The sequence below is a fragment of the Camellia sinensis genome, chromosome 2 (genome assembly GCF_055761805.1).
Source record: "Camellia sinensis isolate YWXY chromosome 2, ASM5576180v1, whole genome shotgun sequence".
NCBI lineage: Eukaryota > Viridiplantae > Streptophyta > Magnoliopsida > Ericales > Theaceae > Camellia > Camellia sinensis.
This window is the reverse complement of record NC_138962.1, coordinates 96,048,471-96,070,810: the sequence shown is the minus strand read 5'-3', so window position 1 is coordinate 96,070,810 and position 22,340 is coordinate 96,048,471. Positions and strand designations below refer to the sequence as shown.

The 22,340-nt window shown below is 35.9% G+C and overlaps 1 protein-coding gene across 1 annotated transcript; it reads left to right on the top strand.

Annotated features, from left to right (window-relative positions):
- Positions 1-1,419: 1,419 nt before the first annotated feature.
- LOC114277016 (F-box protein At3g07870-like) lies at positions 1,420-2,757 on the top strand. Its single transcript, XM_028218836.2, has one exon. The coding sequence runs from the start codon at positions 1,420-1,422 to the stop codon at positions 2,755-2,757; it is 1,338 nt and encodes a 445-aa protein (XP_028074637.2).
- The last annotated feature ends 19,583 nt before the right edge of the window (positions 2,758-22,340 follow it).

The window sequence follows — 22,340 nt, the reverse complement described above, 5'->3', positions numbered from 1 at the left end:
ATATATATATATATATATATTTTTATTATTTAATTATGTGAATCCGTGGTCCTAAATCGATTCAGTTCGTGTTTAAATGGATTGGTTCGAATTAGTTTCACAACTTAAACGGATTGGATTGGTTCTAATTTTTTAAGAACCGTAGATAACGGATTGGTCCTGATTTTATCCTAATCTGATCAAATCTGGACCACGCTCACCCCTAGTTTCTTTTCCATTATAAGTCTAGTTTGACAATATTTTATTTTAGTTAAAAAGTCAAAAAATTACTATAAATTATCACATCACTTTTTTTTATTTTTTTATATATTTTTTTATAAAAAATTAAAAAATTATTAAAATAATTTATTCCCAAACCAGACGAACGATTATTGAATTGAACCACATGAGTGGATTCTATGGCATTAATATTACCGGTTGACTCTACTACATTTTCAACTATGAATATTTTGAAAAATTGAATGTACAATCAAATGGATGATCAATAGATGAACTATAGCCTAATTGTTTACCTAGCGAAATACTTTTTTTATTGCATTATTAATGATACTATTATGCAAAACTTTCAAAATATAAAACTCATTGGGCAAAATTGTAAAAGTTTTTATTAGAAACTTTATTAAAAAACTTCAAGTTTTTGTTTTTATTATTAGTTTTAAAATTTGTATGATCTTATTGTTATTTATGGGATTTTTTATTTTTTTTTATTTTTGGAGATTTTGACTAGTGGATGCGTATCCTAAATAAATTTCTGACTCCGTCACTAGTTGTCGTTACCACCCACCCACCATTATTAGTACAATTATTAGTGCATTAATTTTAAAAACGCAACCAAACATAGAAACAAATTAAAAAAAAATTCTTAAAAAATAAATCTTACTTAAGATATTTTTAGTTTAAACAAACTCAGAGTTCTCTATTGATTTATACTCATCGGCAGAGTTGGTAAAAATTATTGAATAAGATGAATTATAATCATACTATTATAATAAGTGTAATGATCTATTTCTTAATTTAAAATAATTAAAAATTAAATTATAAATTCATAATCTATTAGACTATTTAACACAACTTCTGCTCGACTTGGTCATCATGTTTGTCCATTAGACTTTTCAAAAAAAAAAAATTTGTTGAGTAATGTTGTGAATCATAAAAAAAAAATCTGAAATATCTTATAAAAATTTTCCATCATTGAATTACATATATAATAAAATATCATAAACTAATCAAAAAATAAAAAAATTTCTATGATTTTTTTTTTTCATGATTCTAACATTATACAAAAATTAGAGGACTATTTCAAAGAGTTGAAAGTTGAATAGTATTTTATTTTTCTTTCCTTTTGAACTGTCAAATAGTCCAAATTTGAAGCTGTGCATATTTGACCAGAGAAATCATTCAGAACAGCTACTCAGGCCGATGGGTTTCACTAATGCTTATATAAAGACGCCATGTCTATTAGCAGAAGGTGGTGCACAATTCCTAGCACAACCTAGTGCCAAGAGCATAAATATTGAATATAACAGTGAGTTAAAACTGGAGGAAGAGAGAGAAATAATGAGTGCCGGTAGATCGATTTTTGATCTACCGGGACACATCATCACCGACATTCTCTCCCGACTTCCAATCAAGACAATCATCCACTGCAGGTGTGTTTGCAGGACATGGCGCAGTCTAGTCTTAGACCCCCATTTTGTTAATCTACACCTGTCAAGAACACCCACCAGCCTTATTATTCACCAAGATTCTGACAGATCACCTGACTGGGACTCTGATATTCTCAAATTGATCGAGTTTGATCGAGATGAACATGACCAACATGGCAATGGTCTTCTTCACTATGATCCACTGATGAAATTTGACCTCAAAAGATTATGTTACAAGAATGGTGAGATACTTTTAGTTGGTTCCGTCAATGGGTTGCTTTGTTTTTGTGATTATGAAAACGAAGCTATTTTCATTTGCAATCCAATAATGAGAGAGTGTATCACCCTACCGAAACCCATGTACACAAAACGGTATCCCTCAACGATCGTTTATGGGTTCGGATATAGTTCGCTTTCTGGGCATTACAAGGTGGTACAAATTTCTCAAACGCCGCTTTCTGATCCAGCTGAAGGCCTTCCGTCTTCGTATGATTCCCAAGGCGCGGTTTATGTTCTTGGAACAGCCAATTGGAGAAGCATTGGAACCGTCCCATTCTTGTATAGTTGTCGCTCGTACAATTTATCTTTGAATGGAAATATTCATTGGTTAAATTGTGATGGAGAGACTTCCGAATTAATATGTTCTTTTGACGTTGAGAACGAGTCATTTCAAGTATTTCCTTCTCCCCCTAACAACCTTATCAAGCAAGCTTTGTATGTGAATTTGGGATTGTTCCGGGATTGTTTATGTTTATGTGTCACCGATGGTAGCGAAGATTCTGATATTGTTATATGGGTGATGAAGGAGTATGGAGTAAAAGAGTCATGGACTAAAGAGATTGTCATTAGACAAAACTCTTCTGATCTATCTTGCCTGTTGTATGATGAAGTATCCCTACTACATGTTTGGGAAAATGGGGATATCTTGATTTTATGGCGCGATGATCGTTTGTACTCGTATAGTCCTGAAAGGAAAACTTTGGAAGAAGTTGAGGTTCCACGTGACAGTTCCCATATCGTTGCACCTTTTATCACTTACGAGATGATGCTTCACGTCCCAAGCTTTCTCTCGCTCAAGGATTTCGAAAGAGAGAAAGTTGACATGTTCTAAACCTCGGATCACTCACTGGAAAGGAATTCAGTTGCAGAATTACGAGCATAGTTGCAGTTCTTACTGTACCGCTCTGTCTCTCTTGTATTCTAGATTGATGGTATCCAATATGTGTTGTTAATATGCTTAAATGTTCACATTCTGATGAAATTTTGGACAATGCATGTATTTTGACGAAGTTTGGAATATTCATAAGCCAATTTCAAGAATAAAGTTTGTAATTTGTATTTTCCAATGAGAGAAAAATAGGGAAGAGCAAGAGGATGATGAAAAATATATTACTGGTAGCAATGTTTTCATTCAAACCTTCAAATATGTTTTTTTTTTTTGATCGGCAAAGAAAAAATTCCATTAAAACATGAAATTTAAAAGGTACAAGAAAAAAAACGCATTGAGAGAGATTCGAAGAGTAAAAATTCACTCTCCTACTACTGCTACTCACGTCTTTATAACCGACCCCTTAGCCTCACAAAATATAATTTAGAATACAAATAAAACTAACAAAACAAACCCAAAAAAACTACAATTCAAACTCTTGAGCCCCACACCTACCACTGAAACACAGAGAACACCCACACCTGCCGAATACCACCTAAAGCACTGACACCTAAAACACTGAGCCCCACGCCTACTGCTGCCGAGAACCATCCATGACTGCAAACCCTGCTGGTTACTCCTCCTTGGCTCAACAAAATCCTAGCTCTCGTCTTCAACCTCCGCCGGAAACTGCTACTGGTGCCTCCTGTACAGCTGCTGCGGCCTCCTTAGGTTCTTCTTCAGCAGCCACTGGCTCTGCCTCTGGAAATGGAGCTGCTGGTGCCTCCTCTACTGCCGCTGGTGTTGGAGCTGCTCTGCCTCTGGAAATGGAGCTGCTTCAGCAGCCACGCTATTACTCTGAAAACCCAACCAACTTAAACTTCTGCCACGGTTTACTCACCCAAACAACTCCCTCAGTTGATCCTCACCAACAAACGCTGAGCAGTCCCCTCTAAGAAGACCCGGCGCCATTCACCTCTTAACCGAACAAAAGCACCAACCACCAAAGATTTGAACGGAAATCACCCCTCAAACTCCCACTCGCACGGAGCGCTCGAATGAAGAACCTAAACAACTATGAAACCTTCACCCCTCAAACTCCCGCTCGCAGTGGAAGTGCCCGAATGAAGTTCCTGAACCAACCCACCCATGATCAACGCAGCCACCCTAAACCGAAATCCATGGCCGAAACTGAACACCATGGCCGAAGTAAAGATAGATCTAAAACCTCCCAAGGAAAACACAGCTAAAGACCCCAAAGAAAACCTGAGAGAACAGACACCCTAAACAAAAACGAAAGGACAAAACAGCATCCTAATCAAATCTAGAGATTAGATCTGTAAAAGGAGAAAACCGAAAAACAAAAGGGGGCTCAAGATTAATAGGAGAAAAAGCAACAACACAAGAGGAAAAGCTAGGCCAGCCAACCGCCATGGCCAAAGGCGGCGGCCGGCCGGCCAGCGGTGAGGCCCCGAGGTGGAGATTTTTTTAGAGAGAGAAAATTTTCAAAGAGAAAACCGACAGTTGAACTGGTGAGAAAACCGAATCAGTGAATGAATCGGAAAAGGCGCCAAGTGAACGGGTCACCAGTTCAACTGTCGGGTCAAAGCGTGGTCGAACCATGACATCATAATTAATATTATATAATTAAAAAATATAATTATAAATTATAAATAAACAAATATATATATATATATATATAGATATTCAAATAAAAATAAAAATTATTGCGTAGTATTTATTAATAATGTTTAATAAAGTCATAATTGATAAGAAAAAGTCACTTATTTTAAAGAAATTAATTTTTTTTAACATTAATTTCCCTCCAAACAAATTGATTGAATGCTAGATTTAATTTTGGAGAGAAATGAAATTTTCCACTCTCCCTCCAATCAATATGATTAAAATAATTTGATTGAATCTCACAGAGAATTTTGTAGATATTCTTTGAAAAATCTTTTCTTATATATACCAATAGATTTTCATAATCTCCCCAAGCTTCCAATGATTCTCATGAGAGGAGACTCTAGAAGTAAGAGTTTTTAGTTAAAATTTTGAAATATATATATATATATATATATATAAGAAAGAAAGAAAAGAAAAGAAGAATAAAAAAAAAATTAGAAAATTTTCAACCGCCAGGTTGTTCCAAAACCGGTATTGGGTTATCGGTTTTCCCGGTTGAACTGATGGTTCTTCCGATTTTGACAATCTAAGCTAGTTTTCATCCTAGTTCAGATTTTGGGATTCTTCTGAACCGGAACTAATCTCAAGTCCCGGTTCCACCAGTCCAACCGACCGGTCTGGTCCGTTATTTAAAACATTGCTATCATGCAAGCACAATGTGCTCATAAAATTCATACTCTATCACCATTCCTCATGTGTTCCCCAACACATGAGTAATACAGAAGTTGTGAAATGGGCTTCAAGCTGAAATAAAAAGAATTTAATCAACTTTTGTTGATAATCAAAGAAATACAAACTAGCCATAACATTAGTGGCGGAGTTAAAAAATTAAATTAGATGGGGTATTTATTAATTATAACATTGAAAATTTTTACATAAATTTTTACGATTGACTTCAAGAAAGATAAATATATATATATATATATATATATATATATATTATTTGTAACTAATATATTATGGACAATATAAAAAAAGAAAAAAAAGAAGTCTTGGATATAAGTTTTAAAATAAATTATATAATGATAAACTAATTTTTTATACAAAATTTTAGTAAAAATTCAATATAATAGTAATACCACGTCATCATTGACATATGATATCACCAACAATAATAAATAAACACATAGAGGACGAACCTCACATGTCAAATATAACTAACAATTAAACAAATTTCATATCTTCATTGAGTTTAAGTATATTTGAATGTCAATAATGATAGATATTACCATTGTACTGAAATTTTCATAGATAATAATATGATTTATCGTAATATCTTTATTTTCAATAAAAAAATAACCATTATTATTCTCATAATTTTAAAAATATCATTGACATGACACTTTAAATAATATTTTATAATTTTTTTATTTAAAATATTTTCTTAAATTTAAAAAAAAAAATTTACTCCAAAACCCGGGGAATATGTGACCTCCCTAAACCTTATGTGGCTCGGCCATTGCATAACATCCTATAGTTGGCACATTAAAAGCTTTCAGTCCGATTTTATTCACACTATATCAAAACGTGTGAATGTGTGAACAAAGTACAAGTTTAGATTGGTTTATAACAATGAAGTCAACAACATTTTAGATGCAATTAACACATTTTTTGAATGTAGGATCCACAATTTTAAACCAATAAAATTCTGTTTTGTTCACATATATTCATTTTCAATAGCAACCACTAAAAAAAAAAAAAAACCCTCATAAACCTTTTCACAAACACCTTGCCTGCATCTTTTAATCTAACCACTTTTTATGTTCCTTTATATAATCATCATCCTAAAATTCAAAACAAGATCAACAACGCATGCAAAATTAATATATGAAATTTCAAACATCACAGAATTCTTTTTTATTTTTGTTCAGAGAAAAAAAAAGTTCTATTTTATAATTTAGAAACAGAGCAAAGGATTGTAGAGATGCAGAAGATCTAAACAAACTTGGATAAATTCTAATTGCAAAAAAGACCCTCCTGGGATAATCTTCAATGACGGACTATTACACTCTGTTTGAATCATGATGTGAGAAAAGAAAAAAGAAAAAAGAAAAAAAAATTATTATAATTTCTCACACTTGTGTTTGGATGAATAAAAGAAATGATTGGAGACTATAATCTACTTACTATTAGAAAATAAAATTATGGGCAAAATTTATATAACAATGTTAGGTGGCTCGAAAAATCATGACTCTAATGACTCCAAACATCCAAACGATGTCGTTCTAGATGTAAAACGAAATCGTTTTAACATATTCGAGTCATTCAAGTTACAAAAATTCGAACTATCAAACATTTTCCAAATTTATATTACACCTTGCGATATGGTCTCATTGCACTTACTCATTATAGGAATGGATCTAGAGAGGGCGGCCATCCCCTACACCCTGGGCGGATTTCAAAAAACCCCTTGTATAGTAGTATTATTTATTAGGGAGTTTTTTTGATAAATCCACTTTCTAAGAGCTTTATTCCATCCAACCCATATTCTTTTTTGACTATTCCATTAGGTCCTATTTGAGATAAGAAGACCAAAATACCCTTTTCATCTACTTATGTTCCATTTAGTTCACATTATTTTCTCATGTTTCAATAAGTCTTATGGGTGACATAATTATCAAAATACCCATAATGTGAATGTTCACACCGTCAATGTGAATGTTCATATCGTCAATGTGTAGGGGCCCGGCCCATGTCGATCCTCGTGGGTGCCCAGAAAAAATTGAGTCGGGCCGGGCCCAGCCCATTGACAATGTGAATATTCACATTGACACGTTAACATTTACATTAATAGGAGTGTAAAATTGGCCAGCGTCCCGTGACGACGCGAAACTCGCCCGCGGCCCATGGACGGCCCGGGGCGGGCCTGGTCCGACTCTTTGACAATGTGAATATTCATATTGACATGTTAATATTGACATTGATAAGAGTATAAAATTGGCCCGCGGCCTATGGATGGCCAAAAGCCCGCTCACGGCCCGGGGCGGGCCTGGCCCGGCCTGTTGATAATGTGAATATTTACATTGACATGTTAACATTTACATTGATAGGAGTGTAAAATTAGTCCGCGCCTCGTGACTACTCGAAACCCGCCCACGGCCCCGGGCGAGCTCGGCCCGGCCTATTGACAATGTGAATATTCACATTGACATGTTAAAATTCATATTGATAAGAGTATAAAATTGGCTAGCGGCCTAGGGCGGGCCTGGCCTGGCCCGTTGACAATATGAATATTCACATTGACATGTTAATATTCACATTGATAGGAGTGTAAAATTAGCCCGTGCCTCGTGGCTGCGCGAAACCCGCCCATGGCCCGTGGGGGGCCTGGCCATTTTTTTTTTAATTTTTTCTACCAAAATTTTATTATTTTTCATAAAAAAAGACACTAAGCCTTGGCGCGGGCCGAGCCTCGGACCGAGCCTTGAATGTGCCTTAACCGGGTCGATAAGCCGGGCTAGGCTTCAAAGTGATGGCCTAAGCTCTAGCCTAGGGTCTTGGACTAGGCTCGAGTCTGGGCCCAAACGAGCCTTTTTCGGGCCGGGTCGGGCCGGCCTACGGGCCAAAAAATTAGGCCCAGGCCCTAGCCTCGGCACAAGGGTATTCGGGCTTTGGACGGGCCGATGGATTGAGCCTTGGGTCGGGCCAGTGGGCCTGGGCCTAGCCTCGAGCTTAGGTTCGGGCTTAGGCGGGCCTGACCATTTTTTATAATTATTTTTAATTTTTTCTACCAAAATTTTATTATTTTTCACAAAAAAATACTTTGCGCCTCGGGCGGGCTGGGCCTCGGACCGAGCCTTAAATGGGCCTTAAGCGGGCCGATGGGCCAGGCCAGGCTTCAAAATGATGATCGAGGCCCTAACCTAGGGTCTCGGACATGCTCGGGCCCGGATCGAAACGAGCCTGCCCGGGCTGTGGGCAGGCTTTGGGCAGCCCACGGGCCGCGGGCCAATTCTACATTCCTATCAATGTACATTTTAACATGTCAATGTGAATATTCACATTGTCAACGGGCTGGGCCGGGCCTACCTCGGGCCGTAGGCAAGTTTCAGGCAGCGAGCAAATTTTACACTCCTATTAATGTTAATGTTAACATGTCAATGTGAATATTCACATTGTCACGAGTCGGGCCAAGCCTGCCTCGGGCTGCGGTTGGGCTTCGGGCCGCCCACGGGCTACGGGCCAATTTTACACTCTTATCAATGTGAATATTCACATTGTCAACGGGCCGGGTCGGGCCCGCCCTGGGCCGCTGGCCAATTTTATACTCTTATCAATGTGAATGTTAACATGTCAATGTGAATATTCACATTGTCAACAAGCCGGGCTGGGCCTGCGCCATGGGCCGTGGGCGGGTTTCGGGCAGCCACGAGGCGCGGGCTAATTTTACACTCCTATCAATGTGAATGTTAACATGTCAATGTGAATATTCACATTGTCAACGGGCCGGGCCGAGCCTATCCAGGGCGGCGGGCGGGCTTTTGGCCACCCATGGGCCGCGGGCCAATTTTATACTCTTATCAATGTGAATGTTAACATGTCAATGTAAATATTCACATTGTCAACGGGCCGGACCGGGCCCGCCCCGGGCCGCCCATGTGCCGCAAGCGGGTTTCGCGCTGCCACGGGACGTGAGCCAATTTTACACTCCTATTAATGTGAATGTTAACATGTCAATGTGAATATTCACATTGTCAACGGGCTAGACCCGCCCCAGCTCGCGGGCGGGTTTCGGGCCACCCACTAGCCAATTTTACATTCCTACCAATGTGAATTTTAAAATATGAATGTTCACATCATAAAATTGCTAACCGTTCAAAAAATATTTATAAGGGTATCAAAATTAAATATAAGGGCATAAGTGTCCAAGAAAATAATATAATCAAGAAAAAGGACTTTATGAAATAAAACTATACATACATGGGATTAAATGGGTTAAAAAATTTCTTCATAGACTTCTTGAATTAAAACACTTCTAAATGAGATTTATCAATAAAAATTCCTATTTATTAACTACTTCTAAATTATACAGGTTAAGCCCCTTTTAAGTATTTTTTCCCCCCTCTAAAGATATAGGTGGTCACCCTTTTAAATCTGTGACACATGGGTCAGCGTATAAAATTCAAGATTTTAGATAAAATATAACAAAGGAAATTTGATTTCTCATGATTAGTATTGATTATAAGTGCTGACCTATAGAGTACAGGAAAGGGTAAATGAGGACTCATCAAATTACTTGAGACATTTTTTGAGATTTTAATGTCGATTTTATCATAAATACTTTTAGTGACATGAAAGAGTGTCAAACACAACTCAAAATGTCTCATATTAATCTATAGATTGTCTTGCCATTACTATACTTTTTAACTCAACTAGTTCACCTTTATCTAATTGTTTGTACATGGCATGTCAAAGTATCTGTGTTAGTGGACAACAAAAGCAAATCCCACATCCTAAGATTCACACATGGATCTCACTGAGGCCTAGATGAGAAATGCAATCATGGTAACAGGATGAGAGAGAGGGGTTTTTATTGAGGAAAGGGCCGGAGAAAAGGCATTTTTGCTATGAGAAAGGATGAGGCGAACGGTTAGAAGAGGTGGGGGTTTGGATAGTTTAGGATACCAGATGGGGGAGGAATAGAGGTTAAAAATTGATTTTTAATTTTTTCGATTTTTTTTTAAAAGGAGATGTGAAAAAGTAGGGGTTAAGTTTTTTTTTTTCAATATGACATCGGATTCGAGCATATTGTTGGGTTTGCGGAAGTTCGTCACGGGTTCTATTTCGATAATCCAAATCGTTCAATATGTAGAACTCGTTGAGTATTTTATCTCCATAAAAAATTACGTTGATTGGATATCAATGACTACTTGATTAGATCAGATTTCAAATCAGATTATCAATATTGGATCCGTGGTGGACTTTACGGGCCTAGAAGCACGGTCTAGTCCACTTTTGGAGATAAGTCTGATCCAAAAAGTGAAAAGGTAATTTGATCTAAAAAGTCAAAAAAAACTTAAAAATTAATTTTTAACTGTATTGCTAAAATAAGCCTAAGTGAGAGAAAACATTTGAAAAAGAGAATATAGTATTTTTTAGGTAATCCATAAGTTAGCTAATGTGGCGATGATTTATTTGTTGGCATAGTCATAAATAAATTGTGTCATTTTGATTCTTTATATATAAAAATATTTTTTAATTTAGACCTCCAATTGTGTTTAAAAGAATTAGATTGAGGGATTAAATTGAAACATTTTTTATATGTTGGAAATTAATTTGATACAATTTAATTATAAGACATTTATTTATAAATTTCTTTTTACCTACTTATGTTTCATTTAGTTTAAATTATTTTATACTCTAATAAGTCTTATAAGTGACATAGTGAAGGGGCTAAATGTTAAATGGGTCGGATCCAAGCCTTGGGCCGGCCTAATCCACTGAAGTCTGAATCCAAGCGGACTGGATGAGCATATAGGCAGACCAATTAAGCCCAACTTCATGATCAACAGTCCACCAAAGTCCTCAAGCACTTGGGCCTAACCCGCAGTGGAAAGGCTAGTCCAGCCGTGGTGCTGGGCTGGGCCGAGCTGCGAGACTGAATCTATGGGCCGAACAGATGATAGGCCGAGCCCATACAAAGATACCCGAATGGACCAGTCCATCTCCATGAGCGATCTTGTAAAAGGCCGATACAAGGCATAATGATGCCGAGCTGAGGAACATCGGTACCGAGCTGAGGAAACCTCGCAAGGAAACGTGGAAGTTGTGAATGTGTGCACGTGCAAGTTGCTACCTCAGCTGGTCTCCTACACCTAGAATCACGGAAGTTGTTAAACCAAAGGAATGTGGTTTGTTATCAGCATGACTACAATGAGTATATGCATTCAATGGCAACTATCAGGTGGTCCCCCACCATGAGCAATGCTAAAAGGACACCTGGCAGCATCCAAGCTCCATGAACTCACATTGAGAAGCAAGCAATGAACACTATATGTACAACATGAACTTCACATTGAAGGTAATTGAACAATTCCAAGCAAAAACTACAAACTCAACTCGATATACACTCTCTCCGATCACTAATTCCCACACTAGAGGGGTTATCTGGCCAACCCTGGCCGGGCAGCTCTAACGGTGCTTCTTGTGGCAGGAACCTCAGTCCCTGGATAGTCCAACCGAGTGCAGGGCCCCAATCCACTTTCATCTAGTGCGGAATCCGGTATGCACACATAGTTACCAAAATATCTATAATAATAATAGGGTGAAGCGCGCATTAATGTTTACATTGACAGTATACATGTTTGTTGATGTGAACATTCACACTGTCAAATTTATTTAATGTGAATGTTCGCATCACCAAGTTGCTAAGCATTCAAAAATATTTTTAAGGGTAAAATTGTCCATAAAATACTTTAAATATGAAAATTAGAATTTGATGGATCAAATGTCCAAAATAATATGATTTATTGGAATACAAGAAATCTTATGAACTAATTGGGATATAAGTACTTGAAAGAGAATTTTCTAATAAATTTTTCTTTAAACATTGGAGATTAAAATAACAAAAAACCTCATATTTTAAAGATTAAAAATATTTAGCTCTAAAAAAAGATTAAAAATATAATTAACCCTCAAATAATATATATATATATATATATATATATATTAGTGTATGCCCATGCGTTATAAATAATGTTAAGATCAAAATATAATTGTAATTTATACGTATCATGTTGAAATTTATTAAATCTGTGTCATTTTTTTATAAAGATTCTGAAAAAAATATATTTAAATATTTTTCTTCTTAGAGAACTTATAACAATATTATTTATATTACACACTCTACAAAACTCAAATAAAATAACAACTCCCCTAACCTTAATGCAAATTAAGAAACAAACACATTTGAGAGCGAATTTAGAGGTGAAAAAACAATCTCCCACCAATTGATCTTAGAAAGAAATAATCATTCTTACCAAAATATTCAAGATACTTTAAAAAAGCTGCATTCTTGATCTTAGCCATATGAAATCTGACAATGTTTAAAATTGATCTTGACCATCTAAGATGCTACATGGACAACTGTTCAATCCCTCTACTTGAACAATGATACAAAGTACAAAACAATGTAATAATAATGATTCCTAAATTTCAAAAATTCACAAAGCTTCACAGTTCAAGTGACGACGAAACAGAGTATATTAATGTAATATCATCATGATTATCACCACCTTGCTCTTGCTCCCACTGGCCTGTGAGAAATTAATGCAAATTGTGAAAGTTTGGTTAGTAACTTGGTAGACAAAAAATAGCATGCTATATAATATTACAAACTCAAAAAAGAAAAAAAGAAAAAAGAAAAAGAAAAAGAAAAGAGAATTGATCTGATCTGGCATGGTACATGATTGAAGGTTGAGATATCCATTACGTAATATAATAATTACAAACTCTTTTGCAAATGCCAACGTCACTGCTTAAAGCAACGCAACTATTATGGTCAATTGAAACCTGTCAATACACGTTCAACTATTGTGGTCAATTGAAAGCTATCTGCACTATTAAAGTAGATAAATGAAGAGAAAGAAAACAATAGCAGAGAGTGAAATTGAGAATGACAATGAATCATACAAACCTCCAGACTTTAGCTGCCCAAAAACCTATTGCAGTGAAAACATCATGTTTGATACAATAAGAAAAAGAAAACAACCAACGAAAAGCATAATTCAATAGTAAAATCATGATATAAAACCTTGCGAGTATCTGTGCATTTTTTTCCCTAATGCAAGAGTTTAGGTTATTCCTACACTCTTCTAACTCATTGAGAGTATTGTTCAAAGGAAACCCAAAAAAGGAATGTGAGACATGTATTTCATAGAAAAGAAAAGTTACATTATTAATTGGAACATGATTACACAACGTTATAATGCATAAGAATTTTTTAAGATTGTAAACTGACACATAATTAAATTCAAAAAGCAACTAAAGTTTTCCCTGTGTTAATATTCATTTTTGGATGAATATGTTGCTTTGAGTTCCCATTAAGAAAACAAACCAGTTGGAAACATTGTTAATTATAAAGGTTAAAAAATACAAAATAAATATAAAAAATCGACAAAAAACAATATAATATTTTGATTCATATCAAAAAATATACATGATCCCCTACCTAGAAAATTCAAATCATATTAAATAAAACCCCCAACAAAGCTCAATAATTAAATCATGAATTTATCTTTATAACTTAACTCATGCCTCAATCTGGAAGTGCTCAGACTAGTAAATAAGAAATATTACAAACTTCAATCAATGTGAATTTTTCCAAAGAAAATGTGAAGAATTATTGATATTGAATATACTTTCTTGATTTCCTCTGCTTTCTTACAATGATATATATACATATTAGATACAAGATATATTGCTAACAACCTAACTAACTAACCTCCTCTAACTAATTCTGTCATAGCATGTAATCACATGTGACACAGTATACCATATACTAAACTACTCCATTGTGATTTGCTGGATTATGAACTGCATTGTGATCTGCTGGATCTGCTGGATTATGATCTGCAGATGGTCGTTCTCTATCAAAATGAGCATCAAAACTAACATACTAAAAAGTAATATATAAAGGACATGGAAAGAATTTCAAAACAACAAATATGAAGGTCGAAAGAGCTTAACAATTCAATAAACCCTAGTTCTGCTACGTCAATGGAAACAGTGTCTTGACTCCGTAGGATATAATATTAACACCTAAGCTCAATTTCATTCAGTTAGTCAATTTTATTTATTTTTTTTACTTTTAACAAAAAATAAAAAAATAAAACAAAGAAGACCATGAATTACTCTACTCAAGAAAATAACATAACATCCACACAAAGATAAAGAATTACATGCCTAGAATCAAACCATGACAAAATTGGACTTTAAGCATGTTTAACTAATAAAGATAAAAACACATCAGCATGTTTTATAGACCAAAATAGAAATAGTTGTATAACCTAATCAACATAATCCACAAATCTAAAAGTAAATATTAGAAATCCAATACACAAACTGAAGGAAAAAAGAAAAAGAAGAAAAAGAAATCTCCCTTAAATTAGCAAAAACTTTAGTCTTCCTTGGGAATCGGTTAGTGCCCTATTGATTTTTTATTATTTATTTTTTCAAACTCTTGGCAGACCTTTTAATTCCCACAACACTGTTCAGATTCCATAAAAAAAATAGGAGTATGATGCTTTATTGATCATGACTCATATCAGTTTATAACTTCTGCATATATCACTTGCATACGATAAATGAAATTTTACGATGTTTTCTTTCCTACATAATACTGTTATTAAGGGAAATTATCTCTGGCAATCTCAATTTGGAGTTTAGCCTCCATGTCATGTACTTCTCAAAGCAGTTTTTAGTTTTTCTACATAGAAACATTTTACAAAGTATATGGAGCTCAATTGTTCATAAACTTCAAGGGTGTGAAAAATTAGAGCTTTCTGCTATATGAGAACAATAGTTAGATTAAGTAAAATCATGCGAATGCAGTTAAAAATCTTGATCAAACTGAAGCATATATATAAATAAATGTGTGTACCCTTCGCAATGTTGCATGAGGCTAAGATGGTAGTTATGCGATGGTTGAGATGTGGAGTGGGGTTGCTACAGTTGTTGTGATCAAGATATCAAGAACAAGTCGCTAAGGAGGGAGGAACAGAGATGGTTGTGAGGAGTGTGGGTGTCTGCAAAAAGGAAGAGGCAAATCTACTACTTTGTGGTGGAGAATTCTGTGTACATCAACATATTTTGTAGACCAAAAAATAAATAATTGTATAACCTAATCATCATAATCCACAAATCTAAAAGTAAATATTTGTAATCCAATACACAAACGGAAGGAAAAAAGAAACAGAAGAAAAAGAAATCTCTTTAAGAAAAAAAAAAAACCCTAATTCAAGTATAGAAGATAAGGAAAAAATAGCCAAACAATGTTTCATAGTAGCAGAAGCAAAACAATTCCAAACCAAAAATTAGTATGTGAACACAGTTTACAAACCAAACCAATATGAAGGACTCATATAATTTTGATGCTCATATAATTTCCTAAAATCAGAATAAAATTCCAGACCAATATGAAGGACTCACAGATGTCAATGAAATGCCACTACAAAAATAACAGATGTCAATAAACAGCCACCTAAACTACAAAATCATGGAGAATTGGACAAAAATTCCAAACCAATATGATATGCCGCCGTAAACTACAAAACCATGGAGAATGTAAACCACAAATCCAAACACCTCATTCCCTTTTCTCAGAATTCAAACAACATATAACAACAAATCCAAACAACTCCTTCCCTTTCTCAGAAGAAGGGAAAAACACAACGGTAACCAAGAATGAGCCAAAGGAAATTCAACCTAAAACATAACCAGACAAAGAACTGATTCAAGACAGAGAAAGGGCAAACTGGAAACCACAACCAGAAAATTGGAAACCAGTTCATATACATAGACTGATTCAAAAATTTGCCCTAAAACTGAAGCCTCAAAGAACTGAATAACTGAATAAATGAAATACCTCTGATATTGGAATGGTGGACAGTCACGGAGCTTGATGTTGGTCAATGGCGAGGGTATTTCTTTCCTGTTAAGACCACCGTCTCTATTGGAATTTTTGTCATAGTTCGAATTAGGCAACCACCAAACAATATACCATGAAACACAAAATAAAGCTCAACACATATATATACTAGAAATAGAAATGATGATAAACAAAAACTTGAAGCATAGAGAGAAAAAGAAAGAGAGAAAGAGGTACCGGAGAGCTCCCATAGGGGTTCGAAGCAAAGAGAGAAAGAGAAGACGACATCGCCAATATAGAATTCGAGGAAGTTAATGATGATGACGGTAGTTGTGATGGTGGTGCCAATCGAAGCACAGTTTCACAGTTCTCAATTGGAAACTCTAGCCTTCAGAACCAGCCAACAAAACCAAAACATTGAAGTAAGGAGAGGCAGCGAGTGGGAGAGTTGTGACTTGAAGCCACTAAGAGAGAAGGGGGGAGAAACAGAAATCGAGTGACAACGAATGGGAGAGGCAACGTCGGGAGCGAGCGAAGAGAGAGGGTAGAAAAGAAGAACAGAGAAGGAAAGAGAGATAATAAGGGAATTGGGAAGAGACGTGTAACAGAGAGAGAGAGAGAGATAAGAGAGGGATGAGACGTGGGTATGTGGGAGAGGGAGAGAGCACAAAGTGTTTGGACGGGAATCAAAACATCATCTAAATCATTGATATTTATCAGAATTGATCTGAGCCTTTGAAACTAAATGTATCTCTGACATATTTTATATATTTTCAAAAATGGTCCTACTTAATTATATAGATATATATATATATATATATAATTAATGAAGGTCGAGAAATGACCCAAGGGATCACACCTAGACAAACCTAACACTGTGTTTAGAATCAAATCTTTTCAGATTTGGGATTTCAAAATGGAAAATGAAAAGAATAGATTTCTATTGTGTGTATTTTTTTTTTATTTTTTTTGGTTGTAACTAATTGGTGGTTGGGCACATGCGTTGCTGTAGACGTGCTCTTGGGCTTCATGCTACAGTTCGAACTCAATGTCATGGTTCTTAATCTGATCTCACATTGTGCGATGTGAGATTGATAAATCACCAAAGAGTCCAAATCCGACAAATCGTTTTGGAAAACTGATTTTTGTAAAGAAGTGCCAAACATGGACTACTTTGCCAGATACAGAGTCGCCACCTAAATATTTATTTTAGGGGAATTTAGGAAACCCTAACTCGTGCGCCTAAGGCCATGTGTCCGTCATCACCAAAGTTGCCTTGACTCGGGAACTTGGGTACGAGAGGGGAAGGTCATCTATGAGCACCCTCGCTCGCCTGATCAAAGATCGGCCTGTACTAAGCATGATATCTTGTTTTTGAAAACATATGCGTTCTTATTCTGGTTATTAGCTAGAATTTACTATGTGATACGCACAACACACAAGTATAGACTAGATCGCCTAATTTGGAACAAAGCATTGCATTTTCATTTGTTTGAAAATGGTTTGAAGTTTGCTACTCGCGAGTAGGCTAAAATGCGAATTTCAATGAATCGTCCCAATTCAAGTAATCCAACCTTCACCCACAGGCATTCAGGCAGTAATATCACATAAGCAATTAGCCTTATGGCAAGCATGCTGTCATGTTAACACTCACACACATGCAAGATGCTAAAGCGTAAACACTCACAGTGTACTCTGTGCCAAAACAAGAAACTAGTTAGAAATCATGCATGATTCTAGTTTATGTTTAAAATGGCTAATGCATCGCATGCAAAATGCAACTAGAAATAGGCTCGGCTATTCTAAGATGGCATATGAGATGCGACAACTTGATATATGTATTCAAGTAGGAATTGAAATACAATGCAGTCAGTATGATGCGCCGAGCCCGGTGCATGCAATACAGATGAATGGTGCAAACATGCATAACATAAGGATGCTAATTGAAATATGCCCTAGAACTAACCACTGAAAGTAGGTAAGTAAAAGGGAGAAAGAAGTGGGGTTTGGAAGACATGCATCACACACACGCACGCTTATTACATAATTACGCCCTCTTGACGGAGGGACCGAAAGAATAATACAAATTATCTAATTAACTAACTAACAAGCTAATTAATTAATTACAACCAAATAGAAATAAATAACTATTCTAAGTTATTAAAACACTGAAATGGCCTCAAGACGAGGGATGAATGCATGCTCGGATGGCTTTGCTCGGAAATCCATCGCCATGCTTCATGTTGCCTCTGTTTGCACTACTCTGTACCTCTGAAAATTGTGCCAACTTTTGTGACACTTCTGAACCATCTTGTGTACACTGTGGGAGGTCATCGACCAAGAGATGATGCCATCAACCAAGATAGGAAGGTCAACGACCAAATATAAGGCTATCGGCCAAGTGTTTGTTGCCGATCGGCACTGAATGTGGTCGATCGACCATTTTTTCCTGTGAAAAGCTCCTATTGCTGCAGCAGAGGACAAACGGAGTATGGCAATAAATTTACAAGACAATGTCTGCACAACTACATCCCTTATCATGTTTAAGACTCAAAGGTGTGTAGTTCTCGACCCTCGGACTACCAATCACGCATTTCAATAAATGATGGCTAAAGGAGCCAAGTGTGCAATTCAATATCAAATGAAATGCACAAAACACATAAGGGGACCCAAACTCTATCATGCTTGATCAAGAGCCAAGGGATGCACACACAATGCAATGCAACCTAAGCATGCAAGCATGCTAATGCAACATGAATATGCAAGCAAGTAAACATGCAACAACATGAAATCCAAGCATACAAACATGCATGCATACAATGTAATAGGTATGCAACAACAATACCAACAACAAGCATGCAATGACATGTAATCTAACAAGTACGCGACAAACATATAAGCATGATGTAAAGTAACAACTTTGAACAACATGGTAAGATACAACATGAACATGCAAACATACAAGACATGTAAAGGTGGACAAGTATGCAACAACATACAAAATGAAACAAGCATGCGACAACATGGTAAAATGTACTTAAACTAAAGATGGATAGACCTTAGCCATGCCCAAAATCAGTGGCCAAAATGCTATGGAAATGAAGACAAAGGTACGTACAAACATGCATGTCAATTGCCTATCACCTAAGCATAGGAGAGCAACTTTCAAGAACACTTAAAAGGGGACAAATATGGACATGTGACATACATTGTAAGCTCTGAAATCATGTTAGGGAATGTGCCAAACCAACCAAACAAAACAAGCAAGTCATGCGAAAAGGGTTAAAGCTTGAAACTAGCCATGGGGCTCAAACCAAGGCTATGCAAAATCTGAAGCAAATGACAAGTATAATCCAAAACAGTCCTAGATCATGCCAAAATGAGCCTAAAACATGTAAGGACCAAAGCCAAAATAAGCTAGAACAGAGGGCCGAAAGCATGAGGCGTGCAAGGCTACAAAAGAGGTGTTACACTACACCTGTCAAAACTAAACATGGCATGACTTAAGCAATGAAAAACAGAGTTATGGCATGGTAAAACAAGACCAAAAACCCACTTAGATGGCATCCCAAAGACCTAAATATGATGGCACACACAATGACCTATTCATGAGGCATAAAACATCAACTCTTTAAAGCATTAAAGGAGTGATAAGTGCAAGTGTTTAAGCATGAAACATGGACTGAAATAGTATAACAAATGATGTCAAATCATTGAAATGGTCCAAGTAAAGCGTGCTAGTGACTTGGACACGTAAGGCTAACAAGCTAGAATGCCTTATGACTATACAAAGCATGGCATATATGGTCAAAAAAACTCAAATCAGAGCTTAAGCATGTTACAACAAGGCTAAAAGCTTCATGGAGTCGAGCCAAAATCATGCCAAAATGACATGTTACAACATGATGCATGTTAGACCAAATCATGAAAATGCACTACAAGTGCAAGGAGCATGCAAAGGCTAACCAAACCAAACCTAAACAGAGGTATGATATGGAAAAATATCACCTAAAACATGCTGAAATGGACACAACATAGGCTAGAAAGACATGCTCAAACATGAAGCATATAAAGCTAGTGTGTGTGATTTACACTACAAGTGTATGGTACATGCAAAATGCCACTAAACCAACCTTAGACAGAGGTAAAGCATGACAAAGTAACACCAAATACTTGCTGAAATGAAGCTAAGACAAGCTTAACAAACATGCTACCAACATAAGCCATTTATGCAAGCATACAAGACAATAAAGAGAGGGGATGACCCTCTTCTATTTAAGACCTCAAAACCACCTTTTCACCACTGAAAATCCTTTGGATTTTAGTGGTAGAAAGGTTATGCAAAGCTAAGAACAAGGGCCAAAAGAGATGGCCTAAAACAAAGCCTAACAAGGCCTTGAAGGGGGTAAACAACCCCAAACCAAAAAAAGACCTTAACCAAAGATTTAAAGCACCAAAAAAAAGAACTTTTATCAGTTAAGAGCTAGGCTTAAAACAATAAGCAAGTAGGTCTAAAAGCTTGAGCAAGAATGGGGTTTAAAAGCAAGTTTGCTCACCCTTGAAGAACCTCTTCAGGAACACCACTCCAGCAACTTTCTCTGATCAAAATCACCTCAAGAACCCTAACACCAACTCCCTAGCACCTCAGCAACCAAGGATGGTGTATTGCTAGGTGTTTGTGTGCAATAGTGAGAACAAAACACCCTTTAGAGCACAAAAACACACACAAAGATGTAAAGAGAGGGAAATATAGAGATAGATAGATACAACTTCTCTAACCCTATTTTTCAGAACCTCTGAGAAGGGAGGAGGAGCTTCTTTCTTATAGAATTCCAAATTCTAAAGCTTCCTAAGCAAGCTAATCAAGGGGCAAATCCCTCCATACACGTGTATGGAGGGGGTGAATTGTACATGCCAGCTGTGACAACTGACATAAAATATCTGCATAAAGCAGATGAACAGGGTTCGGCCAGAAAATATGGCCGATCGACCAACACAAGGGCCGATCGACCAAAAGGAGTGCCGATCGGCCAAAACTTTTGGTCGATGGTAAGAAAACAAGGCCGACGGCTTCCAGCCTTGGTCGATGGGTTCAGGGGATGGCAAACAAGCCGCCCTCTTTCCTTAGAAGCAAAAATACAAGTGCTTGGTCCACAACCAAGCACAAAACAGACAAGTTAAGAGATCTTGAGGCAAGGCCCGAGACCTCCAGGAACTCAAAACGAACACGAATCATGGATGATCATCGAGTGTTCAAATGATGACGTCCAAGTCTTGAGGACGGTCAAAAATGGGGTGTCTGCAGTTGCACGTGACACATGATTTTTCATCAACTGTTAATACTGTAATTGTACGTGTCTCTTAAATTAGTATGTGATATGTATACAAAGTCTGGAGACTTAGATGGATAAATTGATCTGTATCTAAGATACAAATAAGTAATAAATGAATTCATACTCGGTTGAAAATTTTAAATGATAAATAAGAAGTTTTATAAATATAAACATTAATTTATAGCTAGATTGTTGATATCACAATCTTATCTTAAACAATAAATAATAAACAGGTCCTTTAAATATATAGTATTACACAAATATTTTTTTAACAACTTTTCACTTCAATTTTTCATAATCGTTACTTATAATACAATTGAAAATATGAAATTAATTGCACAACTACATAATTTTATTTAATAGTTCATCTCATAATACAAACTCATTGACCCAACTAGTGCATATTATTTGCATACTAATGGGGTAAGAATCCATTAATATCAATATGTTATATATTTTTATACATCAAGAGTTATTGAGTTTCGTTTCCTGTGACACAGATATCTTCCATAATGAAAAATATAATATTAGTCATTAGTATATTTTCATTTTTTGTAGAAAATAGAATGATATTGTAGCTTAATATTTGGATCGATATAGGAATTTCATAATTGTTTTCATGATATTTATAAATCCATGCTTATAAGTTTTTGTAGGGTCATTTTCATACTAAGTCATCTGTAACTAATCAACATATGATAAAAATTGATCGAAACTTTTTATTTAATGTACTTACTTTCTGAATTATTTAGTTGCTGCGATAATATTTGGGGATAATTTGATTTTTTTTCCTTATAATTTGACTAAAATGTGTGCATGATGTACATTATTTTTCTTGAATTTCACAGCAAATAAGACAATTCCTCCTTTAGCTTGTCTAACTTTCCTTATAGATCTTATGTGATTTTTGTTTCACCATCTTCTTGTTTTTCTTCTTACTC

What these genes read in the sequence shown, in the direction of transcription:
- LOC114277016 (XM_028218836.2), top strand. Translation starts at nt 1,420, where the DNA reads ATGGGTTTCACTAATGCTTATATAAAGACGCCATGTCTATTAGCAGAA.